This window comes from Girardinichthys multiradiatus, chromosome 12, assembly GCF_021462225.1.
Source record: "Girardinichthys multiradiatus isolate DD_20200921_A chromosome 12, DD_fGirMul_XY1, whole genome shotgun sequence".
Lineage (NCBI taxonomy): Eukaryota > Metazoa > Chordata > Actinopteri > Cyprinodontiformes > Goodeidae > Girardinichthys > Girardinichthys multiradiatus.
In genome coordinates, this window is record NC_061805.1 from 44571703 (window position 1) to 44597856 (window position 26154).

The 26154-nt window shown below is 38.0% G+C and overlaps 1 protein-coding gene across 5 annotated transcripts in view; it reads right to left on the reverse strand.

Annotated features, from left to right (window-relative positions):
• The window catches only part of taok3a (TAO kinase 3a), a 78375-nt gene that overhangs the window by 23957 nt on the left and 28264 nt on the right, over positions 1-26154 (reverse strand). For all 5 annotated transcript variants that reach the window (XM_047381710.1, XM_047381705.1, XM_047381707.1 and 2 more), the window contains 9 exons: positions 16196-16435; positions 10088-10159; positions 9343-9444; positions 9068-9113; positions 6949-7045; positions 5100-5213; positions 3898-3989; positions 3655-3748; positions 260-341 (listed from right to left, as the gene is read on the reverse strand). In XM_047381710.1, coding sequence (XP_047237666.1) covers positions 260-341; positions 3655-3748; positions 3898-3989; positions 5100-5213; positions 6949-7045; positions 9068-9113; positions 9343-9444; positions 10088-10159; positions 16196-16330 — 834 coding nt within the window. In that variant the 5' untranslated portion in view covers positions 16331-16435. The remainder of the gene's footprint in view (positions 1-259; positions 342-3654; positions 3749-3897; positions 3990-5099; positions 5214-6948; positions 7046-9067; positions 9114-9342; positions 9445-10087; positions 10160-16195; positions 16436-26154) is intronic.

Consider the following 26154-nt stretch of genomic DNA (forward strand, 5'->3'; position numbering starts at 1 on the left):
AAACTTGCTATGGAAGACCATGACTGCAAGGCATGAAACAGGAAGCAAAGCTGATAAAAAAGGAAAAAGACAGAAAGAAATAATAATAAGCAACTCTCAGCAGGAAACCCTATTCTTGCACTTGAAGAAGGCATTGTGTATGTGCTCGTGTATTGGGGAGCCGTGGGTGGATGGGAGTGACTCATCCTTGGGGCTCAGGGACTGACTGAGACAGGAAGTGAGATCACAGCTGGCAGGGTAAGAGAGGAAGCCTACTCACTCGTAGCAGCTCCCCTGACGAGGGTCTGTCCTGAGGAATTTTCAGTAGGCAGAAGTCAACAAAGTTCCGGAAGGCATCCGACCTGGGAGGGGGAGGTATTTAAATATAGGTCAATAATTCTCTTCTCAGGCCAAATATTCAAATCTGAAAATATTAAGCAAAAATAGCAATGAGAATACACCAAACAAGAAAAAGAAAAACATATTCACTTGGACAAGAAGAAAGGCATGAGCCATACATAGATTATATAAATATGTTGAGCAATAAAAATACAGGCCATTGGAGATGTGGAACTCTGATCCAAAAATATGCTGTAAAGCGCTTTACAGAATAAAACATTATGTTAATGGGGTGTTGAGATAAAGTAGCCCTTGATGGCTGTCAGGATTTAATGAAATTAATATGCAAATCCAGGGTCACAGACAGGTCAGAACATGCACATACACAGCACTTTCCAACCGCCTCTCTTCACCTAAACTTGTAACGCTCTTCCTATCTGAGGCCGACCCAGGTCCACGAGTCCACGTGTGATGTGCCAATGTGTGCACACAGTGTGGCATTGTGTTTTGGTACAGAACACTATTGAGCTAATGTCTCTACTAGTTTTATCTGGCTGGATGTTGCCAATACCCCGGGCAGCTGGAGTTCCTCCAAAAATACCACAAACCATGTGCTGTCCCACACAATCAGTCACTTCAGCACGGCGCTGGAAACCAAAGCTAATTTTACAACAGGTGTCAACCGAGCATACAGCAAACAAAATCAAACTTTTCTTGACTTGAGTTTTGATGATCTGTTTGTGTTGCACAGGTTTGAGGACTAAAAACAATGAGAGATATTCAGTTAAACCTTGAGCACAAGACAAAGACTGATTGCTCTGAGTACATTGCACTTGCAGAAAATACGAAGTTATTTCAGAGTGTTGCTAACATTATTATCAAACTGTTTTTACAGTGCCTTACAAAAGTATTCATGTCATGTTTCTCTCACAAACTTCAATTTGTTTAATTGGTGTTTTAGCTGACAAATAGGGACTTTTCTAACACATCTCTGGCTTCATGGGAAGTGTAGTCGAATGTGGGTTCAAAGTAAGTGGTCAGAAAAGCACATTATAAACTGTCAAAATGACAGTTTAGGAGGACATCCATGTCTTGGGTTGGTTTGAAGTTTTTCTTTACTCTTTAACTCACCAACTTCGAATGACAGATTAGACATTGCTCTGAAAGATGTCTAAAGCTTGGGGTATTGTTTTATAGCAGAACCATGCTTTAAAGTTCTCCATAACTTTATCCCTGACCTGTCTGCTGTGTTCCGTGGTTGTCATCAAGGTTATTATCGTTAACGAAAACTAACAAAATAACAAAAACTAGAAGTAAAGAAAAAAACACTTTTGTTAACTAAAATAAAAATAAAGACGAGGCCCGGGAGGGGCTCGGAGTAGAGCTGCTGCTCCTCCACATCGAGAGGAGCCAGTTGAGGTGGCTCGGACATCTATACCGGATGCCTGCTGGACGCCTTCTTCGGGAGGTGTTCCAGGCACGTCCCACCGGGAGGAGGCCCAGGACACGCTGGAGGGACTATGTCTCTCGGCTGGCCTGGGAACGCCTTGGGCTCCCCCTGAGGAGCTGGAGGAGGTGTCTGGTGAGAGGGACGTCTGGGCGTCTCTGCTGAGTGTGCTGCCCCCGCAACCCGGTCCCGGATGAAGCGGAAGACGATGAGTATGAGTACTTTGCAAAAAACGAAAACTAATTAAAACTGTAATGAGTGTTCACAAAACTAACTAAAAGTAACTGAATTTATAGCGACAATGTGCTTAGTTTTCGTTTGTGTCTCATGCTTAAGGATGAAGCCTATTCTCCGGTTGCTGGTTGTTTTTTTTTTGACAGGTTCATCAGTCAAGTCATCTGAGCGTCATGTCAGCAAAACCTGGGATAAAGCGCCAGAGTCCAAATTGGGATTACTTTGAATATGACTGCATTTTAGATAAAACCAAGTGTCTTGTAGTGTAGGGTGACCAAACGTCCCCGATTTAGACGACCTGTCCCAGGCTAAAGCTGTCCCTGGAAATGTCCCTGACTTTAGCGTTTCGTAAATGAGAAATGTTGTGTGTAGACTTACTACGGCAGCCGGGGGTAGACAACACGAGTGAGCATGTTGCGCGCAACAACTGCTGTTACAATAGCTGGTCGCGCTGTTAACACTACAGACAGAGTAGAAGAAGAAGAACTGAGTGCGCTGCCGTGGACTGGGCTGATCCTGGCCGTGATGAAGGTTTGTTTCGCGGTAGGAAACGTTACTAGTGTTCAATCCAATTCAACTCAGTTTATTTATATAGAGCCAATTCACAACACGTTGTCCAAGGCACTTCACAAACGTCAGGTACATACATTCCAATGAATTAATTGGAATGTCAATTAATTAGTGTTGTCAACATTTAAAAAATTTGTAGAAAAAAACCAAATGTCTTCACAGTGAACCATTACTTTGTGTAGGGTTATCACATAAAATCCCAATAAAATACATTGACATTTGTGGCTGAAGAGTTTAAGGTGTGTAAATACTTTTACAAAGGACTGTAGGATATATTTACTTAGGTTGAAGTATATTAGCATTCAGCCACTACCCAGCCAAACATAATTTACTTGTATTTATTTGTACTTGTACTTAATTACAAATTAATACATATTTTTATTTTAAACATACATTTAAAACATAATCAAATCACCTCTATGAAGATACACCACAAGTACTCTTAGTGACAAAAACAACATACAGTAAGAAAACACAAGCTTTCTTGATTTATGAGATGAATCAGGCATAAAAATGTCAAAGAGCATGATAGCATCTGGTAGCACTGCAGGCCATAGCTGAAAAAAACTGCTTTTTTCCTCACTCTGCTAGATGAGATGGTGCAGCAAAGAGATCACAAGAGGCTGTTTAAAAACTGTTGGCCTAAATTAAATCTATAAAAAAAAAAAAAAATAAATAAAACAATTGATGTCTGGAAGGATAGTCCCAAGAGATTTTATTACCTTTCACATTGAGGAGTTGTGAGGTTCAAAGCTCCAAAAGAAAATGCATGAAGGGGGCTATTTTTCTCAGTAAAACTACAACTAATATGTGCCTGCATGGATGCTTTATTTAAACCAGACAAGAAAAAAGAAGATCATTTACACTACAGAAATATTTTTGAGGCCGTGGGGCTTAGCGTTGAGGTAGAGCGTGCGACCCATGTACGGAAACCTTAGTCCACGACACAGTTGTCCCAGGTTCGAGTCCTGGCTCCTTAAGACCTGTGCTGCATGCCCAACCCACTCTCCACCATGCTTCCTATCAGCTTACTTTAAATACAAATAACAAAAGTAAAGGCCGCTAGAGCTGCAAAAACCACTCACCACTCATTTGACTGCAGCGTGGGAGAGTCGTTCTGTGCGATGTGATATAAGGCACTCATGGCATTCATGTTGAACAAGGGAGGTTTACGCTCCGCTGAAACAGACGGGAGAGTGAAACATGGCTTAACACATGGCTCAATTCTTGTGCCAAGGTTTTGAAAAGGACTAATCAGGTTCTCCAAGATTGATTTGTAGATTAATTTCTGATTAATAATCTATTCAGTGCTTCCTGTAACCACTTACCCAGTTCAATACAGGTGATCCCCAGCGACCAGATGTCCACTTTGCCTTCATACTGACCCTCGTCCATGGCTAAAATCACTTCTGGGGCCATCCTGTGGACAGAGATAGGCACATGCAAACACACCCACAGATACATGCAGACACTCTCTTAAGTACAAGTGGAAAAAACATCCATGAAAATGTTATAATCTGCTAAGCTTCTCAAAGCTTTTTAAGACTCTGGTATGCTGTGATAGCAGCTCAGTTTTTGGAATGTGTTCCTATAAATGAGTTTGTCACAGGTTTTGTGCATAAGACAACTTGTCCTTGCTGTTTCAAAGCGGATTTTCTTTTACCATCAAAAATGCAACAAATGTGTATAATAGAAAATAAGAATTTGAACTTGAGGTAGAGCTGATTTTAATGTGAAAAATAGATGAACACATTTGATAAATAAACTGAATCTCAACTCAGAAACGGAACAATGATGAAAACAAGGTGATCTTAATTCAGGGACTTGTTTCTTTACCTGAAATAATGACACATTCTTTCACAATAAAAAATGATTTATTAATGAGTTCCAGCACCAGGAATTTTAACTTGTTTTCTTAATCATCTATTGTTAATAAGTTAAAACCTATTTTTTGCAAGTTTAAACATAAGATTTACAACTAAAAATGAGTCCTGATATCAAGTTCAGGTTTACTTCCTAGTTCTCTTACTGATAATATTTTCTTCAAATCTCTCTTCAAATGTCGAAATCCAAAAACTGTCCTCAGATAATAAAGATAAATGGAAAACGGTTATTGTCTTATAATTTTTAAAGTTATTTTAACCCTTGTGTAGTGTTCATATTGTTTTCACTCAGCCAATGTTTCTGGGTCTGGTGGACCCATTGCATTTTGTGATTTTTAATGCCTCACAATCCAACAATTAAAATCGTGATATGAGTGGAAACAAATTTACAATTAATTTACATTAATTGTATCATTCTTCCTTCAGTAAATAATGAAAATGGGTCCCACAGACCCGAACACCACACAAGGGTTAAACTGTCATTCTTTTATATTCACTATTGTTTTTGTTATTCAAATGCATTTTTGGTATCGGGTTTCTAAGTGCTTTTCCAGGAAGAGGCATGTAAATAAAGCAATCTCTGTCTTCTCAGAAAATTACATTCACTTTTGCTTTCGGTTTAAGTTTCCTGTGTTGTGTATACTGACCAGTAAGGTGTTCCAACAAAGGAGTTGGCAGGTGAGGCAATGGAGGCAGAGCCAAAGTCAGCCAGCTTGACTTGACCCAGCTCTGTCAGCAGGATGTTACCAGCTTTCACATCTCTGGGTGGAGATATGGGCATGGGGGAAGAGAGCAAAAGTGACATTATGTTGGTTAATAAGCCAGAAGGAAAGAAAAAGAAAAAACAAGCTAGTTTCAGATACTTGTTAGGGATTTGGAAAAATGAATTTGTCCCTCCTAGGAAAAAAAATGTAAAAAAGTATTAGAATAAATTTACCAGTTTTTGCAGTATCTTAATCTGCCACTGAAAAATGTTAAAAATAATTTTTTATATTTAAAAAAAATGTTAAAATCATTTTTATGCAATGGGGAAAAAACATCCCATTTAAAAATAAATTATGGAGAAACACAGGTGGGAGAAAAATTATCCCAGAAAACTAGCCTGGTTTCAGAAGGACGCAAGAAAGACCCGAGCCTTTTGATGATCTGCGGAGAGGAATAATCAAATACTCTACTTTGTATGGTTTAACCTTCCGAAATGTTACAGAAAAAGACCACATGCCGCCCTGCTGTCCTAACAGGGTTGTAAAAGGATAAAGAGTGGGAAAAACAACAATCGTGCCACTGGTGGTTTTGCTAAAAGCAACCATTTATTAACATAGGATTTTTTTCCCCATTACTAAATGTACTCAAATTAAAGTTTGATTTTTCAAAAAAAAAAATTGGTGTGTGATACACAGAGCTGAAAAATAAAGTTATATCATGTAACAACATGAAAACTGTATTGTTCTAACATACACTTTCATGTTTGCTCAACATTGTATCTAGTTATGACAATATATTTATTATGTTATAACAAAAAGCTTAAGTTCTTTCCTAAGTATTATACTGTAGTAACATGATAATATATTGTACAAACATGAAAATGTTACTGTTTGAATAATAAAGCACTCGTAATAACACGATACCTTTCATTGTTATAACATAATGAAGTTAGTGACGGTGCAGATAAGTGGTAGAGAAAATGTCTCGTCTACAGAAACTGATTAAGTTCTGTTTCATGCTTGGATTGAGCCATGGAGAGATTTAGCTGTTACCGAGTAGCTTGGATAGTGTTATAATAATTATTAATTGTAGACTGGGTAGAAACTGAACACATTGAGCTGTACAGTAGGAAGAATGAGTCTGACTGGACTGAAGTGGCAGTTTTCCTCATTGATCAACCGGAGGAGCATGGAAGGCTCCATGGATACAAACTACACCACCAAGGTCAAATGTTTTACGTTCGTTTCGACGTAATAAATAAACACGTTCATACAATATAAATACTATATTTTAAGAATGTGAAAAGTTTTGTGTTATAATGTGATAAATACCTATACTGTAATAACATGATATTATAATGTAACATTATAAAGTAACATCTAAGATCTATTTTTATTTTGCTGGGGTGGCAGCTCTATGCTTCCACATAGACCAGCCAATAAAGATAAACAACCTTATTGCACTTGATTCTGACCTACTTGGCAAGGGGGACCCTTATTTTCAGACACAATCTTCATCTCATCTGAATATCGCAGCAACTAAAAAAAGCCATGTGACATCACTGCTAACATATCTTTCTGGAAGAATAGATAATATGACAGATAAATAAAAAATGTTTATGATACATCTTCCGTACACTTATTTTTGAGAATAACTGCAGACATAAGTGTTTTACAGCTTGATAAAACCTTCACCTTGAATGGAAAAACAGGAGTGTCTTACATTATTGGATTTATTCCCTCCCTGTTGCAAATGGACAATGTAGAGACTAAAGCAAGGGAACTGACTCACCTGTGAATCATATTATGGGAATGTAGGTAAGCCAGTCCTAGCAAGGCACCGTGGGTAATGGCAGCAATTTCCATTTCTTGGAGTGGTTTTTTATGAACTTCAGAGAAAATACAGAAATTAGTCAAGTTAAACAAAGAAGATGACGTTCCACATACAGACGGTTTGCTCATTGTGGGCTAGAGGTAAAACAGGAAGACTATGAGCCAATATAAAAGACCAGAAAATAATTTTGATTGAGAAGTTCCATGAAGGCCATAGTCCATAAAAATCAGAACAAGATCAAAAATCATGACTGTATCTTACGCCAGACATTAGCGCACACATGGGTGTATAAAATAGCACACATGTTTCAGATACAGTTAGCTTAGAGGCTGAACTGAAACTTTAAAAACTTTTAGTTACCAATCAGAAAGACTATTGCTTAAATCTAAGGCTTCATGAATATAAATAACTTACAAACAAGAATACAACTAAAACACTGGACTCCATTTCCAGTTATTTGCTCTAGTTCCAGTAAGCGTTTGATCTTGCTCTGGTATTTATTTTATATTTATGAACAGAACCAGAGAGACGGAGTCAAGCTTAGAATCATGGCAAACATTTATAGTAGTATATTTGATAAATATTAGCAAAAGGATAAAACCTGAGAAAATCTTTTTCTTGTTTTAGATGTTTTACTTTTTGAATCCTCAGTTATGAATTCTTATGAAGGTCAAACAATTATCTAAACTGATGTTAATCAGTCATTTTTACAACCCAAACTGAATTAGTTAAATACGAGTTCTTTCCAAATAACGTATAAAAAAAAGCAAAGGTTACTTTCAATGAAAGATGGTCTGAACCTAGAACAGGGACTCTATGAAGTCATAACCCTGGCAGGCCTTTCTGTATTTTATACAGAATAAAAAACAATACCCATGACTGCATGCCCAGACCCCTGCTTCAATAGGTAAGTGTCCCTATAACTATTAAAACTGCTATACTTTAACAGTTTTTAGTTGAAGGGACAATAAGCACATAAACTTTACTGGTTCTCGAAATTGCCCAAACAACTACTACTGTTTCAGCTAGTTTGACTCTACAGTGAGAATGTATTAAGATGGTATCCAGTTCATTAATGTTATGGCTGTATTGTTCAGAGTTTCCATCAGTCAGCAGAAACACTGAGTAAGAAACACACAAGGCCTGATGTTGGCACCTTAATATGCATTAGTTTCAGTCTTAAAAAAACAACAGCAGCAACACCAAATTCTATCTCACAGGGCACAGCGTATGTGATATATTGCTGTGCACTGCTGACCTGCAGGCTCATAAACCTTATAGTCTTTTACAAGACAAATTTGGAAAAAACTGTTGCAAACAACACACTCATAATGTGGAAACTATCCACCACGCATTATTCTTATCAAGGTAACACTGCTCTAAAACTACAGTTGGCAAGCTACGGACTGCATGCCTGTTAGGGAAACAAATATAGGTTGGCTACCAGAGCAGATGGTCTGACTAACCAGCTGATATCAGCTTGTGTTACTAAAGCGCAGAACAGAAAAAGGGATAATATTCTGCACAATAAGCACAATAAACTACTACTAAATGTAGTAGGTGTTCTCTGTTTTACCCCAAGTCTGTGTATCAAAATCAAAGCAACAATGAAAAACTATCATAAACATAGCTTGTTTTTAAATCTACAATGATCAAACCCTACTATTATGTCAGAATGTGGTAAACCAAGTTACATTTACTATTAAAATTGTTCTTTTGGAACAAGATTAGGGGTATTTTAACACATGCAAAACAAAACCAAACATTTTTTCTGCCGTAGTTGTACAACCAGGCAGTGCTTTGCTAAGTCTAAAGACTAAACAGAGGCATTGCAGCGCCACAACAGTGTGACCTTACACATACACCAGGCTTGTATCTCAAATTCAGCTAAAAAAAAAAAGAATGGCATTGTTGACTCGCCAGCGCCAGCTTTTATTTTAGTTCTATGATATCTATTTTGCTGTCTAGGAGGTGGATCAGAGGAAGATGCATTGTAAGCCACAATCACCCACTCCACCTCAACATAGAGAACAATGTGCAAAGATACATGAAAAGGTATGTAACTTCATATGCTTACCCTCTAATAAATCTGATGCGGAGCCCAGGCAATACTCCATCACCAGCTGAAACAAAAGTAAAAACAGTTAAGATGGTCTGTGGCATCTTAGATATAAAACATCTTATCAAGTTTGATCGCAGCCTGAACACAGGGTGTATTATTAATGATACATGAGAATATAGAGTAATGCTCTGTGGAAAAACACAATTAAAAAGATGTGTGAACAAATTAGGACAAAGACCGAAACAACAGAGACACACAACATAGGAATAACTAAAGAAGGACCCACTGACCCAGGCAGTGTTGTCTTTCAAGTAGCAGCCTTTGTACTCAATTGTGTTTGGGTGTCGCAGTTGTCCCAAAAACTTAACTTCTTTGATGATGTCCTGCCACTTCTGCAAAAATAAAATTCCAACAGAGGTCTAAGCACAAGTATTAGGGCTTGCCTTTTAATATACACTGCAAAAAGAAAAGTTTTAATGGCATTGCACATGCATAAATAAAGAAAATAAAAGACTAATTCTCTGTCTCCATTTGAAAAGGTCTGAGAATATCAAGCAACAGCCCCAAAAGAAACACATCAGAGTCACACATTTATAAAAACACAAAGTTTCCAAAACCACAGAATAAGGGTTTGAGTTAAACTGGAGTGCAAGCTGTCATCACAGGCTATAAATACAGGCTTCTGAATAAAAACAAATGACCAAATTTAGCAAAAGACTGACTGGAGTAGAAAACAGCTTATCCTAAACTTTGGACAATAAATATTTTCACTTTATTTGTGTCTTTCAGAGCAACTAACTGAAGCAAAAGGTATTCCCAATCAGACTAATTCTCATGCTGGAGTCAAACAGAATGCACATTTTGCTTTTTGTACAACTCCCAACCCTGTGTCACTTAGAAGGGTTGACTTTTGTCATAGCAAATTTCCCCCTAAAGCTTCAGGTTTTTGCAACATGTTGGAAGAAGCAAAACCACAAAACTGCAGTGGTGCATTCACAAGTTAAATGTTAGAACTGTGTCAAGTTTGATTCTTACTTCAGTGGTCTGCTTTCCATTATAGGACATCTTTTTGATGGCCACCACCTCGTTGGAGTAGGAGTTACGGGCCTGAAAGAAAAGAAACAGCAGATTTCAGATTTGACAGAAGACTGAGAAGTACAGACAGCAATATCTAAGATATCAGAGGACCTTTTGATTTCTCTCTCTCCATAAAAGCAACACCTTAACCCGTGTTAGTGTTTAGCTATTTTACCTCCCTAGAGACAACCATCACCTGAGCTTTTGCAGCCAATAACTTCAAGGTCTCTTTCCGTAGGTTATGTAATTTGCCCTGTCTTCCTGTGTTTAGCCTTGTGACTGCCATGGACAAAGCCACTGAAGGAGCTACTGCTGTTAATAACGATATCTACTAATTTTCCCAAAGATTGTACCACTGGTTTAGCAAATCTCTTTTCAGCTGCATTTCTCTCTAGACGAAGCCCCTAACTGAGCAATTGCTTCCGTTACCTCTGTGTACTTTTTTCTTTAACATAGATAGTACTCCTGGAGCCGTACTGTTGTGATTATGTGGATCTGTTCTGTCTTCTCGAACCCCTGGTTGGTCTCAGCAGATCGCTATTAACACAAAGCCTTGTTCAGCTGGAGGTTACTTCCTGTTAAAAGGAAATTATTCCTTTCCACCTTTGCCACATGCTTGATCAGAAAGGATTGCTACAAAATCAATAACTTGATACAATCAGTTGTTTCTCCATAGATGCATAATTTTGTAACTGACTTTATGAACTGAGTATCACTGCAGTGTATTATAACTAGACTGGAATGTATGTATCTGAATTTGATTCTATCTGTATGATTGGATTGGATTGATAGATTGATTACATATTTGCATATGTGTTTGTCCTGTTAATATGGCTTGAGATGACATTTGTTGTGAATTAAAAACACTTTAATAATCTGAATTCAATTTATTGATTTGTTTTTTTTGGGTCCTTGGTCATAAGAAGTTTTGGGAACAATTGGGAAGGGAGAAGACCATAAAATGTCAGAATAAGGCTCTAAAGTTGCAATATACTGCTTTAGAATTACAGTGATTTACTTTTACCAGTTCGTACCCAACCTTTTCCTTTTCATTCCAACCTACTTCCATTTCATAACCATGCATGTAACCATTGAATATTTATTTATCTCAGTAATTAAGAATTTTTGATGAAATATGGAGATTAATTGAAAAAAACCCCAGTTGACTCTTATGAAATATGAGAGACTCTGACCTGTAATTAAACCAAATACAGATGAGCGACTTACTGTTGATAGATTACATTAATCTGAGTACCATCAACATATTTCAGTCCAGTACAATTTGAGCAGATTATATAAAGCAACTTAAAATAATCAGTTGTCAAATCAACAAAGGGTCCCAAGGCAGACAGGTCTTTGTCATACGCAAACAGTCAGTCAGTCATTTTCTACCGCTTATTCCATAGTGGGTCACGGGGATGCTGGTGCCTACAGTACAGACCAAAGGTTTGGACACACCTTCTCATTCAAAGAGTTGTCTTTATTTTCATGACTATGAATTTTGTAGCTTCACACTGAAGGCATCAAAACTATGAATTAACACATGTGGAATTATATACTGAACAAAAAAGTGTGAAACAACTGAAAATATGTCTTATATTCTAGGTTCTTCAAAGTAACCATCTTTTGCTTTGATTACTGCTCCACACACTCTTGGCATTCTGTTGATGAGCTTCAAGAGGTAGTCACCTGAAATGGTTTTCCAACAGTCTTGAAGGAGTTCCCAGAGATGCTTAGCACTTGTTGGCCCTTTTGCCTTCACTCTGCGGTCCAGCTCACCCCAAACCATCTCGATTGGGTTCAGGTCCGGTGACTGTGGAGGCCAGGTCATCAACAGTGTCACCAGCAAAGCACCCCCACACCATCACACCTCCTCCTCCATGCTTCACGGTGGGAACCAGGCATGTAGAGTCCATCTGTTCACCTCTTCTGCGCCGCACAAAGACACGGTGGTTGGAACCAAAGATCTCAAACTTGGACTCATCAGACCAAAGCACAGATTTCCACTGGTCTAATGTCCATTCCTTGTGTTCTTTAGCCCAAACAAGTCTCTTCTGCTTGTTGCCTGTCCTCAGCAGTGGTTTCCTAGCAGCTATTTTACCATGAAGGCCTGATTCACACAGTCTCCTCTTAACAGTTGTTCTAGAGATGTGTCTGCTGCTAGAACTCTGTGTGGCATTGACTTGTTCTCTAATCTGAGCTGCTGTTAACCTGCGATTTCTGAGGCTGGTGACTCGGATGAACTTATCGTCCGCAGCAGAGGTGACTCTTGGTCTTCCTTTCCTGGGGCGGAGCCAGTTTCTTTGTAGGGCTTGATGGTTTTTGCGACTGCACTTGGGGACACTTTCAAAGTTTTCCCAATTGTTCAGACTGACTGACCTTCATTTCTTAAAGTAATGATGGCCACTCATTTTTCTTTACTTAGCTGCTTTTTTCTTGCCATAATACAAATTCTAACAGTCTATTCAGTAGGACTACTGTACTGTATCCACCTCCTGTACAACACAACTGATGGTCCCAACCTTATTTATAAGGCTTGAGATCCCACTTATTAAACCTGACAGGGTACACCTGTGAAGTGAAAACCATTTCAGGTGACTACCTCTTGAAGCTCATCAACAGAATGCCAAGAGTGTGTGGAGTAGTAATCAAAGCAAAAGGTGGCTACTTTGAAGAACCTAGAATATAAGACATATTTTCAGTTGTTTCACACTTTTTTGTTCAGTATATAATTCCACATGTGTTAATTCATAGTTTTGATGCCTTCAGTGTGAAGCTACAATATTCATAGTCATGAAAATAAAGACAACTCTTTGAATGAGAAGGTGTGTCCAAACCTTTGGTCTGTACTGTATCTCCAGCAGTCTACGGGCGAGAGGCGGGGTACACCCTGGACAGGTCGCCAGTCCATCACCGGGCAACACACAAACAACCATGCACACACTCATTCACACACCTAAGAGCAATTTAGAGAGACCAATTAACCTACGCCATACGCAAAACAGTTGGAAACAAATCAAGCAAAACTGCAAGAGTATGAAATGGCAGCTGGGGGCAAAATGACCAGGACCCTATTTCATTTAATCAAACTGATTCTTTATTAAAAATCAGGGTTTCTTTACGTTTCAACCAGCAGAAGTGCTGTTTCGTAAGACCTAAGCCAGGACCAAATCATAAAATAAAAAGATCAAGTCCCTAAAGAAAGGTTAACCTAAATTAGAAAATAAAGACACTTTTAGCTTTGCTTTGTGGTTTTATTGTGTCACCAACCAACTATTCCTTCTGAAAGTACACAGTAAACCTCATAATGGCTACTTGTTACTTGAGATGAGTTACTGAAATCCTTGTTTTGAAGATAAAACGTCATTTAAAATACTGTTAATGGACAACGTAACAAGACAGTTTTTACTTAAATGGCCAAAACATACAAAACCCATTTTAGCAGAAAATGACTTGATTAAAAAAAAGTGGAGGAAGCAATAGATGAAAAAACTAGAAATATAAAACATAGTTAAATTAACATAATATGAACAATTTGGTTATATTTAAAACATTATGAAGCGTATTATTGAGAATAAGAATTGTATGACTTTTTAAGACCCTGAAGAAGCTCTGTAAAATGGTAAACCAAAAAGATTAACAGAAAAAATAACCTATTGACAGCTGAAGACACAGCTGAATGACACTTGAGCCACTATTCTTTGATTTAAAGACAAGGGAGGTTTTACTGGACAGTAACCTGTATGTTGGTTTTGGGAGTTGAATAGGATGACCAGATTTGTTCCATACGAAGCATCATAATGCATGCACAAAGCCCACAAAATGATTCGACAGATTGTCTCATTTGAATGTAAACAACTTTCCACCTTAGAACAGCATTCTGCTTTGTAAACAGGGGGAGACCTGCAGCTACGTGCCACGTGGTTTCTCTGTAGCTACTGTAAAGTATCTGAGCTGTCAGTCCAGATTAACATGACCACGTTAACCCTGTGGTGTTAACCTTAGAAGCATCTGGCCCAAGGGACAGCTAAGTCTGAATCCTTATTTTAGCTTCACCCCACTAACACATAAATCCGCATCTTTGCTTTTGTGATTCAAAGAACATTACCACAGCGGGCAACAGTTAATTTGCACTGGTACTTTTTTCTTTAAGTGTCATCTGTATGATTGACTGTCCAATTGTTCCCAGAAACTGATGTAAAACTAAAATGAAAAAATAAAAAGCCTTCAGAAAGACTGTTATCACAGAATGTAGGGAGAAGATGTGGGGGTCATTTAATCATTAATAACAACTGTTTAATCTCCTCTGTACACCAGAGTGGTGTGGATATAATACCTTTTTGGGGCGGTCTGCATAGTCAGCAGGGGATTCCCTCTCGTTTTCCTCAATAATGGATTTTATCCTTAATTTGTATAATCATAAACACAGAAAATATCACTGTGGATGCATTTTTCTTAAATAACCAAAGTGAAAATGCATGCACATGTAGCGGCCTGTACTTCACTGTCATTAACCCGCAGTATTCCGAGCACATTATTAGTATTCCTGATTTTGAAGCTGCCACGTTGTTCCCATGTTTGCAGACTGACTTTGATTTTCATATGACTAAAGTTGTGATCTGTCAAAAATAAAGCTTTGCTCATTGTAATTATTCCCATTAAGGTTAATGAGCTCCTGCACATAACTACAGATTTGTCAATAAATTACAGATATTCGCTTTCTTCTGAAAGAACGTTTTCAGGATTTGTAACGTGAAAAACACTTTTAGGGTTAAAAAAATTATTGTTCTTTCTTTTAATGTTTTATTTAAATTATGCATTGTACAAATCTGTGAGGAAGTAATTGTGCCTGACATGTTTCTTCTATTTTAGCTTCTTCGTCACACTTAAATGTTTCAGATCATCACACAATTAAGCTCTAGAAGAAAATCCTAAGGAAAAATATCCAGCCCATAGTTTGTGACCTTAAGCAAATTCAGCAAGACAATGAACCAAAGCACACCAGGCCTAGTCAAATTCTGGACCTTAATCCAATTGAGATGCTGTGGTGTGCTCTCAAACACACAGGTAATGCTTGAAATGTGGCTTAATTAAAGCAATTCTGCAAACAAGAGTACATGCAAGTATGACAAATAAGTGATTAGAAAGAAAAAATGTAAGGAGGCACATACTTTTTCTCAGCAATGTGACAGAGGCTAAACACACAGTAGTCTTCAAGCATCCAAATAATCCTATGTTTTATTTAGGATTTGTTTGTATTTTATTCAGTTATTTTCTTTCCATTAACTAGGACCAGGCAACTACTGATGCATTGTAGTTGTGTGTACATGCTTGCGGTTGGCAGTGGAAAGAAGATGGCAAAGCCCTAGCAGTCAAGAAAATGCAGCTCCTTCATCGGCTTCAGTCATTCTATATACCAGGCGGGGGGAGGCTAAACGCCCCAGCCCTGCGTCTGGGGGTTAAGTGTGGGATGGGGTGATGAAAGAAGATCAGTAAGAGGAGAAGAAAGGATGAAGAAAGAGCAGAGAGACAACATTCTCTCATCTTGCTTTAATGCAGCTTCAGAATCAAAGGCCTGATGAGTAATTAATGAAGAATAAAAATAAAGGCTGCAAAGAATGTGCTGGGAAGGGATGGTTTTACATCTTAGGAGTCATAATAGATTAATTAAATTCATATATCAATGAGTAAATAAAGGTTATGTAATGCAGCTAGGTAGTATATTAAAAGGTATATTTATGGATTAACGCTTATCATGTGGTAAATGGTTATATGATCTAAACCCAGTAGTTATATATGGCTCTAAACTTTAAAATGCAAATTAAATCAGCAGCCAATCATTTTGATCAAACTGTATTATTGCCAAAACCCTAAACATAACACCCTCAAGATCCTGTCATTTTGTTTAGATGGACAATAGAGATTAAATACATTTTTCCTAAACAAAAATAATATATCTAGAATAACATTTTCAGTCAGGCTGAGCCATAAGAATTTGATCAGTTAAGAACTTAACAAATTTGCAGGTCCTTGTTTTCACTGATAAACTTATGAGATGGCACTTACAAAGTAGACAGCTCCAAAGCTGCCATGTCCGATTTCATGTAGGTCACAGAAGACATCCTCTGGGTCATCTTTGAAGAATAGGTCGCCCAGCTCAGGATCCTTTGGCACTCCTTTCCGTGTGGATGACGGCATCATGGTCTGGACATGGGCTAGGCGCCGGGCACCACAACCGCATACACGCTGTCGCTGCTGCTACCGCCGCCAGATGTCCACGATGGGCCCGGCATTGGCCAGGTAGACCTGGTAAAAGATTTCACACAATTCAATTCAATTCAGTTTATTTATATAGCACAAATTCACAACACGTCACCTCAAGGCAACGTCAGTCGAAGCAAACAGATTCCGGGCAAGTACATACATTCCAACTGAACCTAGTTATCAAACAATAAAGTAATATTCAGTTTATCATTCAAATCGGTAACAAGTTTTCTTTCTCAAGGAAACCCAGCAGATTGCATTGAGTCACTGACATGCAGCATTCGCTCCTGAATGAGAATGTAGCGACGGTGGACAGTTGTTTGCGTTGTGTTCATTGACTTTGTAGCAAAACAATATGAACTTTTCATATACTACTTACAAAAAGTTATTAATATTTGGCTTTTGGGTGAAAATGATGGAAAACACATTGTACGGTGTAAGACCAGTGATTTGTGTATTTATGAAAGCTAGACTAAAGAGCTAATGGTGGGTAAACATAATGTCTGTCAGCAGTTCTCACTTGTTTTCATCAATGATCATCCAGTTGAACTAGTTCATGAATTCAAATATCTCGGAACCTTTATTGATAGCACTTTATGCTTTTCAGCCAGTGTGGATAACATTTTTAAAAAAGCTGTGCAGCGTATGTATTGATTAAGGAAATTGAGTGCGGCTGCCGCAGTAATGGGGTCGCTGTGCCGGTCCTTTGTGGTGAAGAGAGAGCTGAGCCGAAAAGCGAAGCTCTCGATTTACCGGTCGGTCTACGTTCCTACCCTCACCTACGGCCATGAACTTTGGGTCATGACCGAAAGAACGAGATCCCGGATACAAGCGGCTGAAATGAGCTTCCTCCTTAGGGTGGCCGGGCACTCCCTTAGAGATAGGGTGAGGAGCTCGGCCATCCAGGAGGGGCTCGGAGTAGAGCCGCTGCTCCTCCACATCGAGAGGAGCCAGTTGAGGTGGCTCGGGCATCTATACCGGATGCCTCCTGGACGCCTTCCTCGGGAGGTGTTCCAGGCACGCCCCACTGGGAGGAGGCCCAGGGGACGGCCCAGGACACGCTGGAGGGACTATGTCTCTCGGCTGGCCCGGGAACGCCTTGGGCTCCCCTTGAGGAGCTGGAGGAGGTGTCTGGGGAGAGGGACGTCTGGGCGTCTCTGCTGAATCTGCTGCCCCCGCGACCCGGTCCCGGATAAAGTGGAAGACGACGAGTACGAGTACAAGGTAAGCACATGCATTTTGGACACAGTTTATAAAAATCTTGTTGAAAGTGTTTTAACATGTGTACCTGGTATGAACATGGCCAATAAGATCATTGGCACTAAGCAAAGGATGCTGGGACAGGTGTGTTGTTCATTCAGGGGCACAATTACTAGATTAATTATGGGCTTGTTACTGTACCATTCACAAAGTGTAGGGCAGTTCTATATTGACTAGACACACCTGCCCACACATTGACACCACCACCGCCAAAGGCTCATCTGGTGACAACAGTGGCTGATACTCCTCTCATTAACATTTCCAACATTGTTGGTGGTCATCATTTTTGGTCGACTTTAATCAGAGAAAAGCACTGAGCACCACTGGTCCCTAGTCCAGCATAAATGCTCCCTGGCCCATGACAGACAATGATGCCTATGCCTGGTGGTGTGGTCAGGTACCCTTCCAGGTCACCTAGCACGCAGACCACAATGATATAATGGTCTGATGTGACACTCGGGTGCCTTTCACCTCCTTTAAATGTCCCTGTAGTTGAGTTACATTCATCATCTGGTCCTGGAGGACACTGTTCACAATAAAGAGGTCATCACTGTGAGATGTGACCAAAGGGTGTCCACATTTATGCCTTCCTGTGACTCTTCCAGGCTCTCTGCATCCCTGTTGCAACCTGCTGATAAAACTGACACTCTAAGCTCAGTGGCCACTTCCATCTAGGAAAATCCTGTTTGAAGCCTTGCATTAGCGAAGTACTCTTGATCAATTGTGTCATCTTGGTCTCACGAGGTTAAAATGTGAACAGCATGATGAGGAGGACTGTATAAATAGCCAATTCTGATTGAACCAGAAAATGTATTGGTCAATTCATGGATCAAACACCTGTTGTGAATTTTGATGTTAAGCTCCTTGTTAGAGAACAGCAAGCGGCGCAAAAAGTACCGAAACATTGAACAGTCGGACATGTGCATTCAAAAGTTTAGAGAAGGTGACATTAAGTTCACCTGTAAAGGCTGTAGTGCATTTTAGGTTTATCCTGAAATTCCACCTAACTTTTTGTGAGTAGTGTATATTTATTATTTTATGTAAATTAAAGGGAAAATTAATACCTAATGTACGTTAAACTTTCAATAAATTAGCTAATGTCTGAGTTTCTTTAAAAATCTGCTCTAGTATGTGTCTGTGTGTAAAGTGTTTTTAAGACTTTCATTTTTTTATTTAGTGTGTTTATTAGTGTCTCTAGGCAGTTGGTAGGTCATAAAAAAAAAAAGACCTTTCATGATGACAAAGCTTTGTCGTGCTGCACACACAAACATGTACAAGGTTGACAGTTGAGGTTGACTCAGATTCATCACTTCCAAACTTGCACAGTGTGTAACAGTTGTACATGTGCGTGCATTTGCTTACACTAACAAAGAGTGTCGCGTATTACAAGGCAGAACCCAGGCCGTCAGGCGTGTAGGCATCCTGGACAAACTGCTCCAGTTAGCTCCACTGAACATGCAACACACACATGTGCACAGTCGCACGCCATCTCTCTGATTCCAGTTTCTCTCGTTCTTTTTCTGTCTACCATGAAATCTCTCTGCACATCAGCCAGATGCAGCAAGCAAATCTGGCTCCAAAAGCTGGCCCCACACAGAAGAAGCTGACAAGACACACAGGCCAAGACACTAAGCATCAGCATCATTCTAATTCTCTGGTCTTAAAGGGATTTAAGCCATCACACTCACTCCAAAAATATCAGCCTTAAAGGCAAAGTTTGGTGCAGTTTGCCTCAATGGGACCAGATGCAAGGAAAGGCCTGTCTTGGGGTTCTGAGTGGCAATAAGTTTCTTTTAAATTAGTTTTTAAATAAGATATGAACAGATCAAAGATTAGGCAGTTTTCTGTCTAAACAATTAGAATAGAATAGAATAAAAATAACCTATATTGTTCCTTAGTGTGGAAATTGAGCACCAAAGTGAGAGTCAAGTCAAAGCATGCAGATATGCACAATATAAGATATACACAAGGGTAAAAATTTAAAAACAACATAAGAATTAAATGTTTATAGTGAAATAAAACATTTTTTTCTCAAAAACAGACCAAACTCAAAGAGTGGTCTATCTGCATCAATGAAAATTTACCAATAGTAAAATCCTCCAGTTATATCTGTACAAATAAAACCTATTTAAAAGACTACAGCATATCTCATTTACAGATTAAAGTTGACAATAGTGTCCTACTTTATATTTAAGAGAAAAAAAGCATAATTTACTGAGATGTTTTAGATTGTCAGGAGGTCATTCATTTGTATACTGTCACTAAACAAGAGCCTTCGGCAAACTTGCCGCAATTATTTTTGATTACGACCACAGGCAACGTCACACCATTTGTGTGTTTGTGTGTGAGAGAGAGAAGTCTGTGTTACACAGCTCTGCAGTTAAACAGGATTTATTATCATTTCAGAACAAAAACAAAACTATGATAGAGCTAACATTTAAAATGCATGGTATCTCAGCATGGGTCTATCACATTTAGCGATTAGCATTAGTGACGCCAATCTGTAAGGATTCCCTGTAGAGGTAGTAGACCCTTATCCTAACTTAGATTTGCAAAAGACTGCTAACATTTTGTACTGCAGATTGACCAAAAAACATTCAAACGAAGCACATTTTCTTTAGTACGTTCAGGTTCTTGGTATATGCTAAAGTCTCACTCTCTGTGTGAAAATAGCTACATGAAGGAATGACCAACATTCCACAGAAAAAAAGAACAGTTTTCTTTCTAGAATCACCTTACATCTTTTCCGCTTCCTCTGACTTCATTTAACATCTTACTGCTTTTGAAAATGTCAAACTGCGTGTTCTTGCCTTAGTAACATCTTAAAATTGAACAGTGTTTTTACCAGTTGACAACACTTAAAATATCACTAAAGTTCACTGATCTGGAAAAAGATTGGATTTTTAGTGACCAATTGGCTGATCAGGGCCAGTCAAGTATACAATTGGATGATTCAGATGATTTATTAGTGGCTATTAAACCTTCGCATTTAATTAATCTTGGGAGAAAAAAAAAAAAAAAAAAAAAAAAACAATTCATAGTTTTTAAGAGATAGCATAACTGCCCAAGTCATATTTTGGCAAATATGGCTTTGCCACTTATGCGATGGGGCTAATGATATCAAAAAATGGTACCATCATTAAATTTCAATATTTTAGGAGGTAATAATTTTTTACAATTGGCATTTTCAATGATATTGATACCATTATTAAATGGTATCAATATGATGCGATGTTTATATAAACAGACCCTTTCATCCTACCCATTTACATAAAGATCCCATAAACAGGTTTACAACCTTTAAGGCAAATGTTGATCTTGTTTTTGTCTCACCAACATCAAACTAAGCCTAGATTGGAAGTGTGGTAAATATTAAAAAACTTTATACAAGCAAGAGTTCTTTGTTTTTACTTACTAGCACCTTGATAAAAACACTTGAAGGTCTTTTAAGCATCCTCAGAAGTTTGTGTAATTCAGGTATTTCAGAAAACTTGTTTTTCCAAACCTGAAGGTTGTAAATAAGCCCACAGAGCTTCGCCGTTTTGTAAACATGTTTTTTATATTAGAAATAAATGGATAGTTTGAGTGTGTGTGTGAACTGCAACAGACTCGCATTTACACACACACCACTTAATACAAACACACATTTCTACACATATGCTCACCTACCCACCCACACATACACACACACAAATACACAACTACGCTAAATAATTGAAGGTCATGCAAACATATGTTACTATAACATCAATGCCGCCTGATTTCTTTGATGTTGAATTGAATCTGGATTTAATAAAGTTAATCACGCAATTAGGATACTGTCTTGTAAAGCAAAACTGTCGTGGTACATGTAGGCTACCATCTGCTCTGAGAGTGTGCCTGAAACGCAGCAACAGCACACGTTAGAAAAAACTAAAATAAAATTAATAAAGGGCTTAAAAGCTGAAAAAAACAACACCACAAATCTGGACATACCTTCAAACAAAAGACAACCACACTTATTTCTAATGGTTGCATCTTTTTCTGTACTGTATTTATTTTACAATGTGCACACCACATGTATTGTCTATCTGCTGACCTGAGGCATGAAGCAGTGTGTTCGTATGTGTTACTTTGTATTTTTCTGTCTTCTGGTTGCATCAGCCCATCTTACTCTCATCACTCTCCTTTTTGGGTTCTCCAGATAGTAACTGGCAGAACCTCAATCTCAACTCTCTCCTCGTGGAACACACACCTGCTGCACAAGTACACACACGTACACATGCATGCACACAAACCGTAGGTTCACTATGCAGCCTCAAGTCTAAATTGATGCAGAATCTCAAAATGTGAGAAACAACAAGGTAATGAAGTGACGGCAAGCAGTAAAGTTTGACACACGCAAAGGAGACTGAACCAGCTTCATCACATCATGTGATCATCAGAAGCTGCACACCACCTGCTAACGCTCAATTCCACTTCCCCCCTCCTCTTCCTTTCCTCTGATAAGTTGTGTAAAGTGATGCAACTTGACGACAACAGGTTGTAACACAGAGGGTTTGGTAAAGCGCTTACTAGTCCAGCAAAGGACTTTGCTTTGTGTTTGCACGTGTCTGCGTGGATCTATGAACGGTATTGTTCTAAGAGAGCTGATTAGGCAAATGGCTTAGGCAGATTAAATGTGTGCTGTGTGTGATTTCTTTACTACATGAATACTACTACACAACTGCATGAACTGCAAACAAAATACCAGTGGGTAAGGCATCATTGTATTGTCTATACATTAGGATAAAGATTTACCATGATCAAAAATAATCCTACCATGATAATAGCAAACCCCTAAAATGTGTAGTATGGTTGGGATTACATTTTATTGCTTTTTTTGGAAGAGATTTTTTAGATAATTATGTTTGTGAGACTCAAGAGCAGTGGTGTGTTTTTGTCATATGGGCCAAAAAACATTAAGACAAAAGTACTTGTGGGCCAAAAGACCATAATTACAATTATATTATCATAAAATTATATTATTATTACTACATCACAAGAAAATTATGTGGTGAATTTTTAGCTGTTGAACAATAAACTAAGTGTGCAATATTTTAATTAAACAAATAAAGCAGTCAGATGTTTTGTAGGAAAGAGAATCATTGTAGATCCAAAACATAAAAAGGTTTTCAAACATTTGCGTTATTAAAAGAAAGATCTGGTTTTAAAATTATTTTGGGCTTGATTGAAAGAAATTTAGTTTTTTCTCAGCAATAGGAGCAGAATTTGGGTCAGTCTTTGTTTGAAAAAGCTTGCTGTATTTAGCCAATTTTATTTAATTAAAACATGGCTAAACAAAATCAGTGCAGGGGCCGCATATGGCCCGAGGGCCATATCATGGACAACCCTGCTCTTTTTAAACAAATACCATAAAAAACTGCTAAAATGTAAGTTCAAATTATTCATCCCTATTTGGTTTATGTGTACATGATTACTGTGCTCTTTGTAATGATGAATTACAGGTTGTACATGTACACACATACATCAAAGCATTCATGTGTGAAAATGTGGGTCAATATGCTCACATAAGAAAAGCATAAACTAACTAACAGACACCACCTCCTATCCAGATCTGTGATATTCTTCTTGATATGGCAGCTTGGTATTACAGGACCAGGTCTACTGTGCTTGTGGGTATGGATTTATAAGTCTGATCATTTAGGCATCATACCGTTTCATCTTCGCCAATTATAAAACACAGGAATGTATGTTCTCTGTACTCAGATATTATGTGTTTCTGCAAATTTAAGTGAGTTAAATGTAAGACTTTTTAAGACTATTATAAAATAACATTTTTAGGAGGTATGTAAATTTTACAAAAAAAGTAAATTATCCTTATAAGTTACGTAACATTCAGTTTTTACCCTACTTTAAAATTTAAGCAACTTGAATATCACTGAAGAGTTTTTGGCTCTGGTAACTCCAGTGCTTTTAATTTACAGCTGTAGGTTACCTTCAAACCAAGCCTCATGAAAGGTTGTTGTTGATGGTGAACAGCTGAAACTGCTGAAATCCCTGATTTCAAGCAAACCTTGTTAACGTCCACTTTTGATGATGAAGAAGCTGTTTGTAAATAAACAACAACATCTTGATTGTATTTCACTTCAGCGGTTCACAAGAAGGATACATATCTGGGTTTAAATTCCCTTTGACAGGGCTGCTTACTGCCCTTTATCAAGGGTAAGGATGGGAAATATGCGCTTAAATTTTTATCTTGGTATTTTTTGGTATTTATTGTGACAACGATAAAAGTGAAGATAAAAAACGAACTTCTTTTCAGTATTCTTTTAAGTAACTGTGTGGCTGTGACTACACGTCAAAGCAATCATAGCCTCACAAACAAATATTGCTTTAAAAAAAAAAACACATACCCATTTCTATATAGGCATCTATAGGACACCAGTTACATACAGAAGTGTGATTTTTTTATCACTAAACTGCACACAGTAACTGCATTTAATCATATTTTGGAATTTATTGATGCTCTTGTGGAACCAACAGTGCAGAAAACAGTAAAACTAACATTTCCGACAATACAGATTTATTGGTGTTTTCAGACATTAATTAAGATTTATTATTGTCATGATCTAGTCCAGTCCAAATTTTTATAATAGGAAATTTTTCAAGATAATGATAAACAATACGATAAATGCCCACCCCTAATCAAGGGTTTTGTAGTTTTCTCAAATCATAATAATGCCTTAATTCCTTAGACAGAACAGCAGCACAATGAATGAACGAATGAAAAATTGTATTTTTCAAAAATGAAAGTTAAATGGTAATGAAAGAAGCAATGAATTAATACACATACAATGTTACCACTAACTAAAGGTAATATAAGACTTAAACAGCTAATCTGGATTTATTTAAGCATTTTTAATGCTTAAAATTAAGATGATTAAAATTATAGATGATTTAATATAATTCTGTAAATTCTCTGATCTGTAGAAGCCTTTTCGGAACTAAATTAGAATTAAATTATTACCCAGAAGCTTTTATTTTGGTTTGAAAATTGCCTTCTTTGTAAATAATGCACATACAAGCCCATAATTAATAAGAAATAATCACAAAGTGAAACAGAAAAGTAGGAATTACTTGATAACATGATCTCCATATACACCGTAGATAACTTGAAAGCATAAAAGGCTCCTTCTAAACTCCATCTTATCCTGCTGGTCTCTGAGCTTTGTCGGGTCTTCAGGATTTTCCGTTTAATCATTTCATCAAAAGTCTTTGATAAAGAATTTTTTTTTTTCCATCATTATTCATGAAATCTGTTCCTTTTTTTTAAGGTTCTGTTTGACAGCGAGTATGTGTTCATATGGTGTATTAATGCATGAAGAAGTATGACCAATAATATTAACACTTGTTAATATCCTGTGTGGAAAGAAGTACATTAGCACAGATATAGCCAAGATATACAGAAGCAACACACAAGCGTTCCTATGTGTGTGTGTCAGAATATGTGTGTGGGTTTTCACGGCCAGGGGGTTTATCTGCTGAGGCCAACCCCCTCCCAGCTTTAGACACAAACAGGAATTAGACAGACTGTGGGATTTCTTACTGGGATTCAAATTGCCAGCCCTAATCAGCAATGGTTGGGAAAAAGAACTGCGTTGATGAAGTGTTCGAGACTAATGTGAAGGCATAAGAATTACGTAATAATCCAGCTCCCTTAACTCTCATCGTGACATTACAAAGAGCAAGCTTAGAGCTTCGAGGTGTTGCGTGTGTTTGTCGGTGAGTGCCTGGATCACACACACTTACAAATAATAATGTTCACTTTAATAATTCTGAATAATACATACTGTTAAAAAAAATACATTGAGCAGATGGAGCCTCTCATCTCAGAAGAAATCAAAGTCCTCAGAGCACATTGCATGCGTGTGTGTGACGTATGCTTGCGTATGAGTGTGTATGCCTGCTGCATGACATTAAGTGGGTCAGCCTTGTTACTTTATGAATAATAAAAAAAGCCTATTTTAAGCACAATACCAGCTTACTAATGAATAGATCATTTAAATGCATTAAATGTAAAACAGCTGTTTCAATAGGGACTCTAAGTTTGGTCTATCCTTTGAATTTACAGACTAGGATGTGTGGAAGTGCCACAGTCATTTAACTCAACTGTCATCACTGTACACAGCAGGCAGACGCTCACAGAGTTGTCGTTTTGTTTGGCGCTGCACAATATTGTACATCACAGTCGTCTTTGCAAGTTCAGTTTGTGCAATATCACAATCACAAAGGACTGCTTGGATGGAATATCTAGTGGACTTAATGCCCCTGATAAAATGCTGTTTTAATCTACATTTTAACAACACAAATAGCAAATAGAAAAAATAAGCTTCATGAGGTGGTCACCTGAAATGGTTTTTCAACAGTCTTGAAGGAGTTCCCAGAGGTTGGAATCAAAATAAAGACACACCACTGAATGAGCAGGTGTGTCCAAAGTTTTGACTGGTAGTGTAAATATT